The sequence below is a fragment of the Abramis brama genome (genome assembly GCF_963993115.1).
Source record: "Abramis brama genome assembly, chromosome: 23".
Lineage (NCBI taxonomy): Eukaryota > Metazoa > Chordata > Actinopteri > Cypriniformes > Leuciscidae > Abramis > Abramis brama.
The window spans coordinates 26735460-26751645 of NC_139985.1; the positions used below are offsets into that span (position 1 = coordinate 26735460).

At 36.8% G+C, this 16186-nt stretch overlaps 1 protein-coding gene and 1 long non-coding RNA gene across 2 annotated transcripts; both read right to left on the reverse strand.

The window, feature by feature from the left end:
• Positions 1-6335: 6335 nt before the first annotated feature.
• On the reverse strand, positions 6336-8559 carry LOC311074815 (uncharacterized protein). Its single transcript, XM_084101711.1, has 5 exons — positions 8438-8559; positions 8152-8348; positions 7805-7960; positions 7569-7715; positions 6336-7364 (listed from the first exon to the last, which is right to left on the reverse strand). The coding sequence occupies exons 2-5, from the start codon at positions 8296-8298 to the stop codon at positions 7293-7295; spliced, it is 522 nt and encodes a 173-aa protein (XP_083957837.1). The 5' UTR covers positions 8299-8348; positions 8438-8559; the 3' UTR covers positions 6336-7292.
• Positions 8560-10447: 1888 nt separating this feature from the next.
• LOC311073935 lies at positions 10448-11061 on the reverse strand. The gene is made up of 3 exons (XR_014604231.1): positions 10986-11061; positions 10801-10899; positions 10448-10614 (listed from the first exon to the last, which is right to left on the reverse strand). It is a non-coding gene; the product is annotated as an uncharacterized lncRNA (long non-coding RNA).
• Between the last annotated feature and the right edge of the window lie 5125 nt (positions 11062-16186).

Consider the following 16186-nt stretch of genomic DNA (forward strand, 5'->3'; position numbering starts at 1 on the left):
GATTCCATTGTTGTTTTGTTTTTGTATTGTTTAAGTGTTTATTGCATAATATATGCATGAATCTAGCATGTATTCTGTTCTAAGTTTGTAGTTTAACAGTTTTATAGCTATGGGTAGTCTATTGCAATTTATTTTCTTAAATTGTACTGTAATGTGTTAGAATTAATCTGGCATTTGGGTTAATTTTACCCAGAATTTGGGTACACTATATAACTAATATGTAGTTAAATCAACCCATAATTGTAATTAATTTGACCCAGCATTTGGGTACACGATATAACTAATATGTAGTTAAATCAACCCATAATTGTAATTAGTTTGACCCAGCATTTGGTTAGAATTTTTAACTCATCTGTTGGGTTAAATATGACCGACCCATCTTGCTGGGTCAAAATAACTACTGTTGGTCTGGTGCAATATTGATCCAGCGGTTGGGTTAAAGTTGGGTTATTTTTAACCCATCATTTTTAAGAGTGTAATGCGTCTTGTACAGTTAAACGTTATCACGTGGATGAATAATGATATGCAGATGAGGATCTGCATAGTAAAACTAGGCGTTGTAAGCTCCATATATGGTTATTTCGGGGACGAGACGCATGTGCGCACAATCTTCCGCTGACTGGGATTTATAAAGTGAATTCTGCGCAGGTTCTGGCGTACGAACGGTTTTATAAGTCTGAATATTTTTTTGCGTACGCCATTTTTGGCTTTCGGGCGCACGTACACTTTTAGTAAGGATCCTACGCACAGTTTTATAAATGAGGCCCCAGATGTTGTCAGGCTATATGCCAGCCAGTAAAACTCAGAAAAACTAACTTACGTCGTGCCAGCCGTTTGCTCGCGGCGCGCACTCTTCAATCACGCAAATGCCCTGTATCATGCAAAATAAACTACTATGTAACGTTGTGTTCTGTCGTCAATTAAGTATTGAAATAACCAAAAGCGAGATTAAAGCTGCGTCAAAACTCTATGTCGGGGCTTTTGTATTCCTTTGTAGGCTACATAAATGTTACACATTTTGGCGTAGCCCTACTCAATTTTCATTATTAATTCTAACATTTTATCAATATTGCAAAGTCATCAAAACTGACTAAATATTTTGTGACCAAAAATGTGAAAAATAGGCCTAGGCTACATCTAGCCTAAATGATCGTTCATGACATTCTTTTAAATATAAGCAACCCAATTTGTCTAGATCTGTATTATTTCCTTTGTATAATGAGCTTATATATTGCTGCACAGTCGTGTGATTTAGTCTGCTTGATTAACATTATTACAATGTATTCCTATTTAACTCTGACATGTAGCCTATATATAAGGTCCTCGAATGTGTTCGAATATTTCACCAGCATCAGCCTTTTCACAGTTTGTATCACTCCGCTTGTCTGTGTTTGCGCAACTTGCATCATTAAGCCAGTAGGTGGTGACAAGTGACTGTCTTTATGAGTGAACAATTGAAATTTAATTGAACTGATTTAATAGTGCCAAAAACATTGATTAACTCCAAGAAAGAAACAAGTTGCTGAAACCAATCTTTAATGCTAAAAAGTTTACATCTATGCAAAATAATCCTTGAAAGATTTCTCATTTAAGGCCATTCCTGTTTGGAATATGTGATTGTGTATTGTCAACAATAAGCAGAAACATTTTGCATTTCCATTTTCTAGTGTGGATCATTCATTTCAACATTTATCCTCATTCTCATGTTTAAGAATCTGTTATCTGCTTGACAAATAATTTATGCTACTGCCCACTGACATGCTTTTAAAGCTATTGTTATCAAAAAATGTTGGCCTTCAAACACCTTAAAATGCACATATGGAGGTCAGAGAAATTAAATAAAATGGGGGGGGGAATAAAATGCAGAGCAGTACAGGACAAAAAGAAACAACTGAAAAAATAAACAGTAATCATATCAGAATCAAGGAGCATCAAATGCAAGAGAAAACAAAAAAGTCTTTAAAGAAGATTTGAAGATGGAAACTGAAGGAGCCAGTCTGATATAGAGAGGCAGACTGTTCCAAAGTTTTGGGCCTGCAGTCGCAAAAGCACGGTCGCCTCGTTTTTTAAGCCTGGATCTAGGCACGATGAGAAGGCAGTGATCACTGGATCTCAAAGTACGAGAAGGAGTGTACAGACAGAGCAGATCAGTCAGGTACTGAGGGGCCAAATTGTTAAGAGCTTTATACACAAAAAGTAAAATTTTAAAATCAATTCTAAATTTAACAGGTAGCCAGTGGAGTTTGAATAACATAGGGGTGATCGACTCATGCTTGCGTGTCCCAGTGAGGAGTCTAGCTGCTGCGTTTTGCACTAGCTGTAGGCAAGAGAGAGAAGACTGAGATAGACCAAAGTAAAGTGAATTACAGTAGTCTAGTCGTGATGTTACGAAAGCATGAGTCACTATTTGAAGATTACTCTGAGTTAAAAAAGGTTTCACTTTGGAGAGTTGGCGGAGGTGAAAAAAGCATGACTTTACAACAGCACTGATCTGTTTCTCAAATTTTAAGTTGTGGTCAAACAGAAAGCCCAGATTTCTTGCGCAGTGGGTTTCATACGGTGCGAGAGAACCACGGTCAACATCAAACACACAGTTTTCCTTAGGCCCGAAGATAATTATTTCAGTTTTATTTTCGTTTAGGTTTAGAAAGTTACTTGAAAGCCAAAGTTTAAGATCACTTAAACAGGCAAACAAGGGTTGTAGACCATTTTTATCATTATGTTTTAAAGGAAAATAAATCTGAGTATCGTCGGCATACAAATGGAAGGAAACTTCATATTTATTAAAGATGGAAGCCAGAGGTAACAGATACAGAATAAACAATATGGGGCCGAGGATTGATCCCTGTGGGACTCCGCAGTTCAGAGGTACACTATTGGAGGATTGATGACCAATACGGACACTAAAACATCTGTTGGTCAGATAAGAGCGGAACCACTGCAGGACAACGCCTCGAAAGCCCACGGATGTCTCCAGACGTCGCAACAGGACCTCATGGTCAACTAAGTCAAATGCAGAACTCAAATCTAATAAAACTAAGGCCATTGATTTCCCAGAGTCAGTGTCAGTGAAAATATCACTTGACACTCTTAAAAGAGCAGATTCAGTGCTGTGTAGAGCTTTAAAACCAGATTGAAATGTTTCATGGAGAGAATTTGCGGATAAATATGATTGTAGTTGAATCAGTACAACTCTCTCAAGGATCTTGGAAATAAAAGGTAAATTAGAAATAGGACGAAAGTTAGAAAGAGTGGAAGGATCGAGATTAGTTTTTTTAAGATAGGGCGTCACCACAGCAACTTTCAGACTGTTAGGGAAAGAACCAGTTGACAGGCATTTGTTAATTAAAAGTAACAGGCCAGGTCCAACTGTGTCCATAATTTGCCTAAGGAAAGAAGGTGGAATAATATCCTGCGGACAGATAGTGGGTTTTAAGTGACCAACAATTTCATTACATGTTTCCAGATCAATCAGCTCAAACTCAGACCAGATGGAAGAACATAATGGAACATCGTGTATATACACTGAGTTAGTCAATTGAGATCTTAGAATTGTGATCTTATCAACAAATAACTTTGCAAAATTGTCACAGAGAGCAGTAGAGGGCTCTAAGATGGGATGCACAGAGGGATTTAAAACAGAGTTAATAGAAGCAAAGAGAACTTGAGGTTTATTGGAGTTATTAGAAATAAGTTCAGAAAGATGTTTGCATTTCGCAGACTTTGCAGCTTTCTGAAACACCTTATAGGCATTTTTCATGATTTCATACGAAACCTGCAGGTGGTCCTTTTTCCATTGGCGCTCCGCCTGTCTACATACCCGTCTAAGGGTACGTGTAGTGTCAGTGTGCCAGGGCACTGGTGCAGGCTTGTGATTTTTGTACCTCAAAGGCGCAATAGAATTCATGATATCTGCGCAGGTGTGTGTCTGTGTCTCACCTTTGAATGTGTGTGTCTGTGTGCTAATATGGGCTGGTGTGGCTACAGTGCGAGGGCTGAATTTTTTAACCAGTCTGCCCCCTGCATATAGGCCTAAAATATACATTATTCTCTGTATCGAATCATGTTATCTTGTTACCCACCCCCAGTCCCTGATGTTTCGGGCTCAGCCCCTGGTGTTTTTAAAACCTAGAAACGCCCCTGCTCATTACAATGGCCCTTAAAGAATGTTAAAAAATTGTAAATGGCCCTTGATAGGAAAAAGGTTCCCCACCCCTGCTCTAGAGTAACTTTTGGACAATGAAAGAACTAAATTATGCAACCGGCTGCAAGCACGCACACACACAAACACACACACACTATAACTTTGAGGAACAAAAAATGTAGCTACATCAATGGTCTTAAAGCGCAAAATTAAATGAAATTAATAAGATTAAAAGTGAACACACTTATTTCAGATTCACCCGTGGTCTGCTACCTGTAAATGAGCTTCAATTTAACACTTCAGATGAAAACTGTTTTTTACAGTGTATTGCCCAGCACAGCATCTTTTGTCACCAAGGTATAGTTCTCCAGTTTTTACCACAACGAAGAAATGAAAACAAAAAAGCAGTTGATTCATACAAAAATATCCAGATTGAGGCAATCAATTATAGTGAAATATAACAACTTAAAAAACACCATTGATAAAGTAATTAATGGCTACATGGAAACAAATGTTAAAATATAAATATAAATATATCCCTGCTGTCCCTCCCACCAAAGAACACTATGAAGGTAAAAGAGCGATATATTAGGTGCAAAACTAACTTGTGCACTTGCAACTCAGTGGCGGCGAGAGAGAAAGGGGGCGGGAGCGGGGGTGTTCAAAGGAGCAGTTTTATTGGTTGGCGCCCCCGACCAGCCACTTTTGCGCCATAATATATCGCGAAAAGAGTAGCAAAAGTCAAGGTGCGAAATTTGAAATTGCAGTGACAGATTTGAGAAGTTGCAAGTGCCTAATTGAGGTTGTACTGCGAAAGTGAATGTAACATTAAATTAGAGGTGGGCGATATATCGTTTAGACGATAATATCCAAATTGTTGTCTGGACGATATGCAAAATTGGGATATCGAATATTTCATAATTTGTACAATCCGACCCCCCAAACATGAAAAGAGCTGAAAGAAGTTAAAGAGAAAACAAATAATGCACACTATAACATTCTAAACAATTATATGTAGCGATTTTTAATACTGTAGGGCAGTACTATTCCCGAAAGCAACCTCCGAGTGGCCCAGTCCATGGTCCCGTGTCGTCAAAAACGCACATTCATAAGTAAATTCGAAATAGTGCGCGCAGAAGCACATGCGCAAAACCGTTTTGTAAAATGATTTAAGAATCAGCAATCAGAGGAGGACGCGCTGAACACTGTAATGCTGTTCTCTTCCTTCATAACTCGTACTGAGAAGGTTTGAGTTGCAGAGGAATTTGTGACTGTTTCACCAGTTCAACCACATCAAAGTTTCGTAATTAGTAAGTCCGTGCTTTTTCTCTTTTTGTTCTTATGTGCTGAAGGGCCGCTGTGCCTTGGTGAAACGGTGTTTGTACGTGAAGAGCTCTTTTCCAAAACGCCTTAAACCTAAAAAGCTGCCTCAAAGAACCAGCAAAAGTAATGATTATGAATATGTAAAATATTGCAATAAGATATTTTAATTGTTTATTAATTTCTGTGTCGGCTGCAAAGATGAAGTCGACGATAGACTCGCGATCTTCGCAGTAGGCTAGTGAACGCACCGGAGAAATGCACATTTATTATAGTTTTATTTTGTTTTGGATGGTTTTGTTTAGAACCAGCTTTCTGTAAATATATTTCACATTTTTTAGGCCTGTGAGGCGAGTAGGCTACGGTTCGGTTCATGATGATATAATCTCCAGTTCAAGCACCTTTGTTGTGATTGCTAGCCTATATATATATATTTATGTATGAAATCCAGGAAATTGGTTAATGAAAAAAATATTAAAATTAAGATACAATTAATACAAAACGAAATTCGTTTTAAAGAAAGGCTTTGTGCTTTCTGTTTTGAGGTCTCTGTGAAAGTTTGAAAGTCTTTTACTGCCGCTTTCAGAGCCATCGCGTCCATAATGGAGAACTGTCACGTCACGTGTCACGTGTTTTTTTCCTCATAAATGCAAAGACGAAAAATAAAAGACAAAAGACTTTTTTTTAAAGACAAACCATAAATTTTTGGGAAAAATGATGGATTTATAGCGTTTTGGGGAAAAATGGATGGATTTATAGCGTTTTGAAAAGATTTTTTTTTACTTTGAATTTACCATCAACAATATTGTTGTTTGATTTAATAACCACTGTTCCAAGAGGTGCCTAGTTACGTTTTTTTATTTATTTTTTTGTAAGTGGAAAAAGTAGGGGCTACCTCAGATTCTGTTTAGTTAGCTCCTTTATTGTTTTTTTTTTCTATAGCCTACAATAATAGGTCAAATGCAGCAAGTCAAAATACCAACTGGACCTTCTTTGCCAGTTTGCACAAGTTTCTTTGAAGGATGGCAAAAATATCTTCTGAATATCGATATCGAGATATTGGAAAAAAATATTGAGATGTTAATTTTGGTCAATATCTCCCACCCCTACATTAAATGCAAATATATATATTCCAAGTTTGTGTCTGTCATTGTATTTCTGTGAATTTTATCTGCAGCTTCAAATTCAGAATACAGGTTTGTGACTATTGTCTGCAAGTGCAAATTTCAACATTCAGCTTCAGATTTTTATTTAACATGTTTTCACATTGGAGCTGTGAGTGTGAATGTTCACGTACAAGTACGAATATTTATTGTATGTTATAGAAAAAAAAATGTTTCTTTTCTCTATAATTTATTTTTCAATGATTTAACAAATGAATGCCATACATTTATTTGTCGGTATTTTGAGTTTCTTTTATGATGTTAGTACAGCTGCAGGGTGTGTGTGACTTCAGAGGTGAGAGAATTCCCGTGCTGGAGAGGGGGGTCAAGGGGGGTCCCTTTTGTTCCTTGTGTTGTGGTGGGTGACAAGAGATGACACTATAAAAATGCTGGCCAACCTCTGCTCTGAGTCTCACTCTGCCTGCAGCTGGACTGTGGGTAGACTGGGAACATTTCTTGCAAGAAATAAATATCTTTTAAGGACAATTTGAATCCTGAAGTCTCTTATGCTTGATGCTGTTTTGTTAGTTATTGTTTTGCTATAACATGTACAAGTTCTCAAATTCACAGCTACGTGCTCTTGAGTTTTGCTACTCTTTTACCTTCATAGAACACCATCCAGTCAAAAGTGTAATGTATATTTTCATTTTATATATCATATAATCTTAATCTTCTTGTGGGTTCGTCTCGGCTTTGTCAGTTTTTTCGGCTCTCACAAGTTGAAAAAAGTCCCGAACCTGGAGGGAAAATTACAACAACAACAAACAAAAGTTATTGATCAGCAGTTGTGAAAAAAACATCAGCTTGCGTGTTGCATTTGATCACACATTGCTGTGTGCCGACTTTAAATCTTTACTGTAGCTCATTTTCATTTAAAAAAAACATTTCAACAACAAATACAGATTATTTCAAGATTGCCAGAAGTATTTGTGCATTATTACCACTTCCAACTGCTGGATGGGGTCCTTAAACTTGGAGAATCTCTCTTGACAGGGACCGGCTGTGACCCTGTCGAACATTGTTTTGATCCAAGTCTTCAACTTGTAGTAGAGGAGCTTCTCTCGTGTATCTACACTTGCTTCCTTTTCCTGTAGAACACACAATTAGTCTGTAATCTTATGAGACAGAACTGTACAGAAGACAGTTTTTGTGTATGTAAATGTGTTTGTGTATTTACCAAAGTTTGTATTTCAGCACACAAGCGCCTTATGACTGCCTCTTGCTTTGAGATCGTAAGCTTTGACTCTTCAATTTCGGTCAACAAAAGTAATATTTCTCTTTTCTTTTTCTCCATCTCTTTCCTTTCTGCTTCCTGCTGTTCTTCTAGACTTTCCTGGGGGTGGGGAGAGAGAGATTTATCTTTACTGTAGATACTTTAGGTATTAAAACAGGGATAATGTACAATTTCAAGAAATCCACCCGTTTTGTCTTCAAACATTAAACAAATTAACTCTATATCTATCTCGATGACCGATGATGATGATGGTTGAAAAAACACATTCAATACTATGATAGCTTTCTTACCCTCATCGACGCAATGGCTTCTTGGCGTCTTTGATGCGTTATTTGTGGTCTCTGCGTAGCCATGTCTGCATCACGAAAACGTTGTGCAGCCTGAGAAGGACTGACAGATGTCTGCGGCCTGAGCTTGGGAAATGTGTTGCTGTTCATTCTCTGATGTAAAGCTCTAATGTGCAATTAAGTTGTACTTGTAAACAGATCTGGAAACAGACACAGATTAAAACGGATATAAAACTGCACACTGAACAAAAAGCGTACACTGAATAAATCAATCGAATCGTATACTTACCCGATTCAAAATTGCACACTGATCAAAAGCTGTAGACTGATGCAAAAATCGTATATCGACACTGAATCGCTAAAGCAACTAGTCAAGTAGGACGAGTTTAGCCTGCAGCTCTGTGACGTGTCGAATATAATGCATTTAGATGACGTCACACAGCAGCGCTTCAAAGAATAGGATTATTGTTTTGATTTAAAATTTGAAAAGAGAGAATGACCTGTGTTTTATATGGTCACCACAAGAAGTCCATGAGAGGAATGTAGATTAGATTACGTGTTGTAATAATGCCTATTAATATTTTGTGTCTACAAAAAAAATACAATTTATTTGTAAATGAATAATTGCCGGAACAAAAACAGAAATCAAAAGGTGCCGTGACCGAAATTTACCAACTTAAGCTTTCCCGGGACATGCAATGCTTTCACTAAACTGTATGTAAAAATGTTGGCTAGTAGAAGCTGAATTTGCCAGTTGATAACAGACAGACTACAGAGCGTCCGGTGAGAGACTTTTACCAGAGATGATCTGGTATACGGCGGGAATAACCCATTTATTATCACCACAACTCAGTACACTGAATAAATTCTGCTTTGCATGTGTGTGTGGTTTTCTATGAAATAAAGATATAAGAAAAAAATATATAAGTACAAATAACAATATCAAATAATACACTCTTAGAAAGAATGTGTCAAAAATGACACAACCTGTGTTAAATTTTAACACATTTGTGGGTGAGCTCCAGGACTATTAGTTTTGTGTTAATTTCAACTCATTCACTGTGTTAATGAGTTTAACACACTAAATGTGTCAGAAAGGTTAACATAAAGATGTGTAAAATATGTGTAAAAGATGTGTAAACATGTGTAACATTAACACATTATGTGCTATCCTTGGCTACACACACTGTGTTAAGAAAGGTATCTAAAATCCTAAATCCTAAACAAAATAAGCATTTGATAAAATAAAGTCTGTGGTTGATTATCTTATTTATTATAATGACTGACATATCAACAATTAAATTCAATCCAGAATAGAACAATACAATTTAAAGCAGTCAAAAAGGAAATGTCCAACAGTTATTTTCTCAATCTCATTAGGTAACATGACACACTTCCCCACCTTCAGAATAATTTCACTTATTTCCAAAACATTTTTGGCTTGATGTACATTGGTGGCCAAGTTTAGAAAATATGAAGCATTTTAATGTTTTTGAAAGAAATCTCTTATGCTCACCAAATATTTTATTTGATACAAAAGTACAGTAAAAACAGTAATATTGTGAAATATTATTACAATGTAAAACAGCTGTTTTCTATTTGAATATATTTAAAAAATATTATTTTATTCATGTGATCAAAGCTGAATTTTCAGCATCATTACTCCAAGTTTTCAGTGTCACATGATCCTTCAGAAATCATTCTTATACGATGATTTGATGCTCAAGAAACAGTTTCATTATTATTATCAATGTCTGTACTCCTCCATCTTTTTCACAGCATTGAAGTAAAAGTGATCATAAAATCAGTCTTTAATAAGCCAATCTTTGGGAATAAGCATTTTGTTCACCTTTGGGAAAAATACATAAATGAACCTAAACCTAAATTAACTTATCCTGTTCAGAACTTAGTCTTGTTTAGCCAGACCTATCCCTAGACTCTATTGCAGCTTTTCTTGACCAAGGACCACCCAAGAGGACGTTTGACTGACATGTAACGCAACCAATCACAGTTCGTTTTGTTCTGCGTCATGTTTATGGGCGTGATAATATATGATGTTGATGTCCCTACAATAACAGACTGGCTGCATCTAATAAATTATTCATTCAAGAACGTTAAGCAAGTTTACGGCAACAATGGAGCCGCGAACTTCAAATACTTTTGAAAATCTAGTTGATCCTGGTAAGCGCTCATTGTCACAGTTGTAAGCACAATAGCATTCTTCTTCCACGAGGGGTTTTGGTGTCACGGCATTTGTTTCCAGGCGAACTGATAAAGAACACGACACTCACATCTCCCGAACATCCTGTAGAATTCAACCAATCAGATCGCGACTTTGAAACTCCTGAAGTGTTTCCAGAAAAGTGTGACATATGCATCAGTCCCCTCCCCTGTTTCCTGGATGCAAACGTGTCCACCAACACAAATGTGCTCAGTTCTTCTTCAGAGAAGATCGCAGTTCCAACACTATATAAAAATATAATAGGGAGAGAGAGAGAGGAGAAAATTACACAAGCATCAAATTGTTTTTAATCTCCATCATACTATAATTCAGAATATATATATTTGTAAGTAACACCCTTTTGTCAGCACCTTCAAACATTTCAGTTGAACTGTAAACTAAATTATGTCAGATTAAATTTTAATACTTACATTTCCTTAATTCTCTCCAAAAATGCTGAGATTCGTAGGCTTAACTGCAATCAGGGATTTAGGCTAGCCAATTTCAACTTGTTTGCAGTGAAGGGACAGCTGTTTGAGACAAATACACAGTAAGATACATGATGCAAGAAATCCCCATGTGATGATCTTTTTCTTTCCCTCAGTAGTTAACCTACCTGTGCGCTGATAGGCTATGCTTATTAGGCACCTTCCTGGTCAGGTCGGACTCCTTGGCCTAATAATAGATCAAAAGAATGCAAAAATAAAAACTTAAGTTGTTTAGAATGATTGATTTGATATAAAGTTAGCACATGTATTGTATGCTAACAGTTACCTAGCCTGCACATCACTGGCTCAAGAGCACTTATGACATATTGCTAATCATTTCAGCAAACTTTCAAATCCACTACTACCGGGGCCGGCCCGAGGCATAGGCGGAATAGGCAAATGCTAGGGGCGCCACTCATCCATAGGGGCGCCAGAATGAGTGAACGAGTGAATTTTTTTTTTTTACATTTTTTTATTTTATAATACTATTTAAAAAAACATTAATTCGAAATACTACCAAATAAAGCAAAAAAAGTCCGGCTCATCAATCTTCCCCCGACCCCCGCCCAGCGAGTGCTTGAAGTGCGTCAGAAACATAGCGCGCGCGCGATCATTTGTTGGTAATTTGTTGTGTAGCGTGCGCGACGCCGCATCCAATGTAGACAGCATTGCTTTTGTTAACACACAGCTCGTAGAAACGGGCCTGGCAGCAGCTCGCGCCAGTTCTAGACACGGTGAAAGTTTCCTGATTGTGACGGATGGCCGAATTTACATGACACATTATAAATGAGCATATAGTCTGCGATAGATACAGTGCCAAAAAGAAGAGAAGAGGATAAAAGGGGATAAAGACAGAGGTAAAGTGATGTAGTGAATGAACAGTTTATCTAATTGCATATGAGTAAGATACTATAATTTCATGGCAGTTATTTTTACCTTAAACTTAATGTTAGCAGTTGTTCTGAGTTCTCCAGAGGCCCCAGACTGTGTGATTTTGTAACAATCATGTCAGTTTTAAGACGCATTTTTTTATTATCACTTTTTTTTTTATTAATGTTTTACTCTACAGTTGTGCAGTTTTGGGGGGGATACAGAACAGGCCAAAAGTTTGGAAACATTGCTATTTTTAATGTTTTTGAAAGAAGTTTCTTCTGCTCATCAAGCCTGCATTTATTTGATCAAAAATACAGAAAAATAATAATATTGTGATATATTATTACAATTTAAAATAATTGGTTTTCAATTTATTAATTATCATTTATTTCTGTGATGCAAAGCTGAATTTTCAGCATCATTACTCCAGTCTTCAGTGTCACATGTGACATCCAGTCTATCACATGATCCTTTAGAAATCATTCTAATATTCTGATTTATTATGAGTGTTGGAAACAGTTCTGCTGCCTAATATATTTGATGAATAAAAGGTTAAAAAGAACTGCATTTATTAAAAAAAAAATATATATATATTCTAATTATATAAATCTTCTTTACGATCACTTTTTATCAATTTAACACATCCTTGCTGAATAAAAGTATTGATTTATTAAAAAAAAAGAAAGAAATTACTGACCCCAAATTACTGACCAGTAGTGTATACTGTTGTTACAAAAGATTTCTATTTTAATTTTTTAATTTTTTTTTTAATTTTTATTCATCAAAGTATCTTAAAAAGTTTTACAGGTTATGGAAAAAATATTAAGCAGCAGAACTGTTTCCAACTTTGATAATGAATCATCACATTAGAATGTGTGATAGACTGGAGTAATGATCCTGAAAATTCAGCTTTGCATCACAGAAATAAATGATAATTTAAAGTATAATAAACTGAAAACCAATTACTTTAAATTGTAATAATATATCACAATATTATTTTTTTCTGTATTTTTGATCAAATAAATGCAGGCTTGATGAGCAGAAGAATCTTCTTTCAAAAACATTAAAAATAGTAATGTTTCCAATCTTTTGGCCTGTACTGTATATGGCATTTTTTAAATTTATTTGCCAAAATTAGTAATGATATTTATTTACAGGTTTATTAAAAATAGCAAAGTTCACATTAAATCTGTATTGTAAAACGTGCTATAAAAGATAATGGGGACTTGACTTGAATGCTAGATGTAGAGGTGGGCGATATATCGTTTAGACGATAATATCCAAATTGTTGCCTGGACGATATGCAAAATTGGGATATCGAATATTTCATAATTTGACATGAAGGCCAAACATGAAAAGAGCTGAAAGAAGTTAAAGAGAAAACAAATAACGCACAGATAGGCGCCGATACCATGGGTGCTCCGGGGCTCGAGCACCCACGGAAAATACCGAGCACCCACGTGTGCCAGACTGCCAGTAGGCGCTCTGGCTACATTAATTTAAAATTAATCATTGCAGTTGGTGCTATGTGAAGTCACAGTCACACTGTGATTGGTTATGTCGCTGTCAGTCGAGTAGGATCGCCCATAGATATCTATGGTATCGCCTGCTCCATATCCTATCCACCAATCACAGCGTTTCTCGGATGAAAACGCCTCTTTAGTGACCCTGCTCTATATGCAGCTGCAGAGCAGTTCTTTTAATTCTGTTCCTTCTGAAGAATTAACCGCAATGGTGAGTCAACAAATCTAATTTTTACTGTGTAGACTTGTGTGACAGAGTCCTGCGCGGGTTCGGACTTCGGGTAGCCTACCCGCAAATTTTGCTCAAATGGGTGCGGGTCGGACACGGGGGAAACACGGGTCTAAACACGGGATTAAAACAATCACGTGCAAACGTAAAAATATATGCACATTTTTAGGAACACATCTACAAAAATATGCCTGTATTTCAAGTTAATAAAATAATTTAAAATCAACATCAGTTTATTTGTGCCCACCACGGCCACGCCCTCCCAGGAGTCTAGTCTATAACCTACCTACTTTCACTTTTAAAAAGTCATCATAACCGCGCGCGCGATCTGCTTGCAGTCGTCGAGATGGATGCTGAGGAGTTGAAGAAAAGAATAGCTAGTGGAGATGCTAATGTTGTCGACAAAACTGAAGAAAACAATGTTGTGAAAGGCTTTACTGCATGCATTTTCGTGTTGGATAGCCGCAAATGTGGAACTTTATCGCGGAGGAAGCACGCAGATAACTGTTACTGTGGTAACAAACCAAGCAGTTCTGTCGAACAGTATTTTTCAAATTTAACACTGTTAAGTGTCGGCCGCTGTCCATTTCCTAAGGTTCTGAAATGCAAAAATTTTTTTTTTTCGTGCGCCCATGAGCACCCACGGAGGAAAACATAAATCGGCGCCTATGACGCACACTATAACCTTCTAAACAATTATATGTAGCGATTTTTAATACTGTAGGGCAGTACTATTCCCGGAAGCAACCTCCGATGGTCCCGTGTCGTCAAAAACGCACATTCATACGTAAATTCGAAATAGTGCGCGCAGAAGCACATGCGCAAACCCGTTTTTAAAATGATATATGAATTATTTTTATTTTATCATATGTCATTTTACAAAAGGACATTTTACAAACCTACGTTTTGCGCATGTGCTCCTGCACGCACTTTTTCAGTCACAACACAGCAATCAGAGGAGGACGCGCTGAACACTGTAATGCTGTTCTCTTCCTTCATAACTCGTAGGCTACTGAGAAGGTTTGAGCTGCAGAGGAATTTTGTGACTGTTTCACCTGTTCAACCACATCAAAGTTTCGTAATTAGTAAGTGCGTGCTTTTTCTCTTTTTGTTCTTATGTGCTGAAGGGCCGCTGTGCCTTTGTGAAACGGTGTTTGTACTTGAAGAGCTCTTTTCTAAAACGCCATAAACCTAAAAAGCTGCCTCAAAGAACCAGCAAAAGTAATGATTATGAATATGTAAAATATTGCAATATGACATTTTAATTGCTTATTAACTTCTGTGTCGGCTGCAAAGATGAAGTTGACGACTCGTGATCTTCGCAGTAGGCTAGTGAAATGGCATTTATTAGGCTACATAGTTTTATTTTGTTTTGGATGGTTTTGTTTAGAACCAGCTTTCTGTAAATATATTTCACATTTTTTAGGCCTGTGAGGCGAGTAGGCTACGGTTCGGTTCATGATGATATAATCTCCAGTTCAAGCACCTTATGTTGTGATTGCTAGCCTATATTTACTTTTCCTATGTATTAAATCAAGGAAATTGGTTAATGATAAATTTATTAAAATTAAGATACAATTAATACAAAACGAAATTCGTTTTAAAGAAAGGCTTTGTGCTTTCTGTTTTGAGGTCTCTGTGAAAGTTTGAAAGTCTTTTAGTGCCACTTTCAGAGCCATCGCGTCCATAATGGAGAACTGTCACATGTCACGTGTTTTTTCCTCATAAATGCAAACACGAAAAATAAAAGACAAAAGACTTTTTAAAAAAGACAAACCATCAATTTAAAAAAAAAAAATGGATTTATAGCATTTTGGGGAAAAAATGGATGGATTTATAGCGATTTGAAAAATAAAAAGTTTTAATTTGAATTTATCATCAACAATATTGTTGTTTGATTTAATAATCACTGTTGCAAGAGGTGCCTAGTTCCGTTTTTTTTTTTTTTTTGTAAGGGGAAAAAGTAGGGGCTACCTCAGATTCTGTTTAGTTAGCTCCTTTATTGTTTTTTTCTATAGCCTAGGCTACAATAATAGGTCAGATGCAGCAAGTCAAAAGACCAACTGGACCTTCTTTGCCAGTTTGCACAAAGGATGGCAAAAATATCGTCTGAATATCGATATCGAGATATTGGAAAAAAATATCGAGATATTCATTTTTGTCAATATCTCCCACCCCTACATCAAGCCCCTCCTGAAAAAGAGCAATCTGGATAAGACCATATTAAGCAACTATAGACAAATCTCAAATCTTCCTTTAATAGGCAAGATCATTGAAAAAGTTGTCTTCATTCAGCTGAACAAATTCTTATGCTCGATATTTCCGACCGCACCAGAGCACAGAGACAGCGCTCATAACGATATTCGCTTAAATACTGATGGATTCGCTTATCAGTGCTGGTACTACTCGACCTCAGTGCTGCATTTGACACTGTCGATCACAACATACTTCTTGACAGGCTGGAAAACTGGGTGGGGCTTTCTGGGATAGTCCTAAAATGGTTCAGGTCATACTTAGATGGGAGAGGTTATTATGTGAGTATAGGAGACCATAAGTCTGAGTGGACATTCACAACGAGCACACTCGGGCCCTTAAGAGAGCAGCTAGAAAAATGGAGCGCAACTGGAAGAAAACAAAACTAGAGGTATTTCACGTTTCATGGTGTTGTAAAGTTTTTCTTTCTTCAAAGCAGAGACCAGTGAGA

Excerpts from the sequence above, each read along its gene's own strand:
- LOC311074815 (XM_084101711.1), bottom strand. The coding sequence starts at position 8,298 with ATGAACAGCAACACATTTCCCAAGCTCAGGCCGCAGACATCTGTCAGT. Across the intron at positions 7,961-8,151 it reads AAGCCATTGCGTCGATGAGG|GAAAGTCTAGAAGAACAGCA; the intron begins GTAAGAAAGCTA and ends CCCCACCCCCAG. Across the intron at positions 7,716-7,804 it reads GTGCTGAAATACAAACTTTG|GAAAAGGAAGCAAGTGTAGA; the intron begins GTAAATACACAA and ends TGTGTTCTACAG.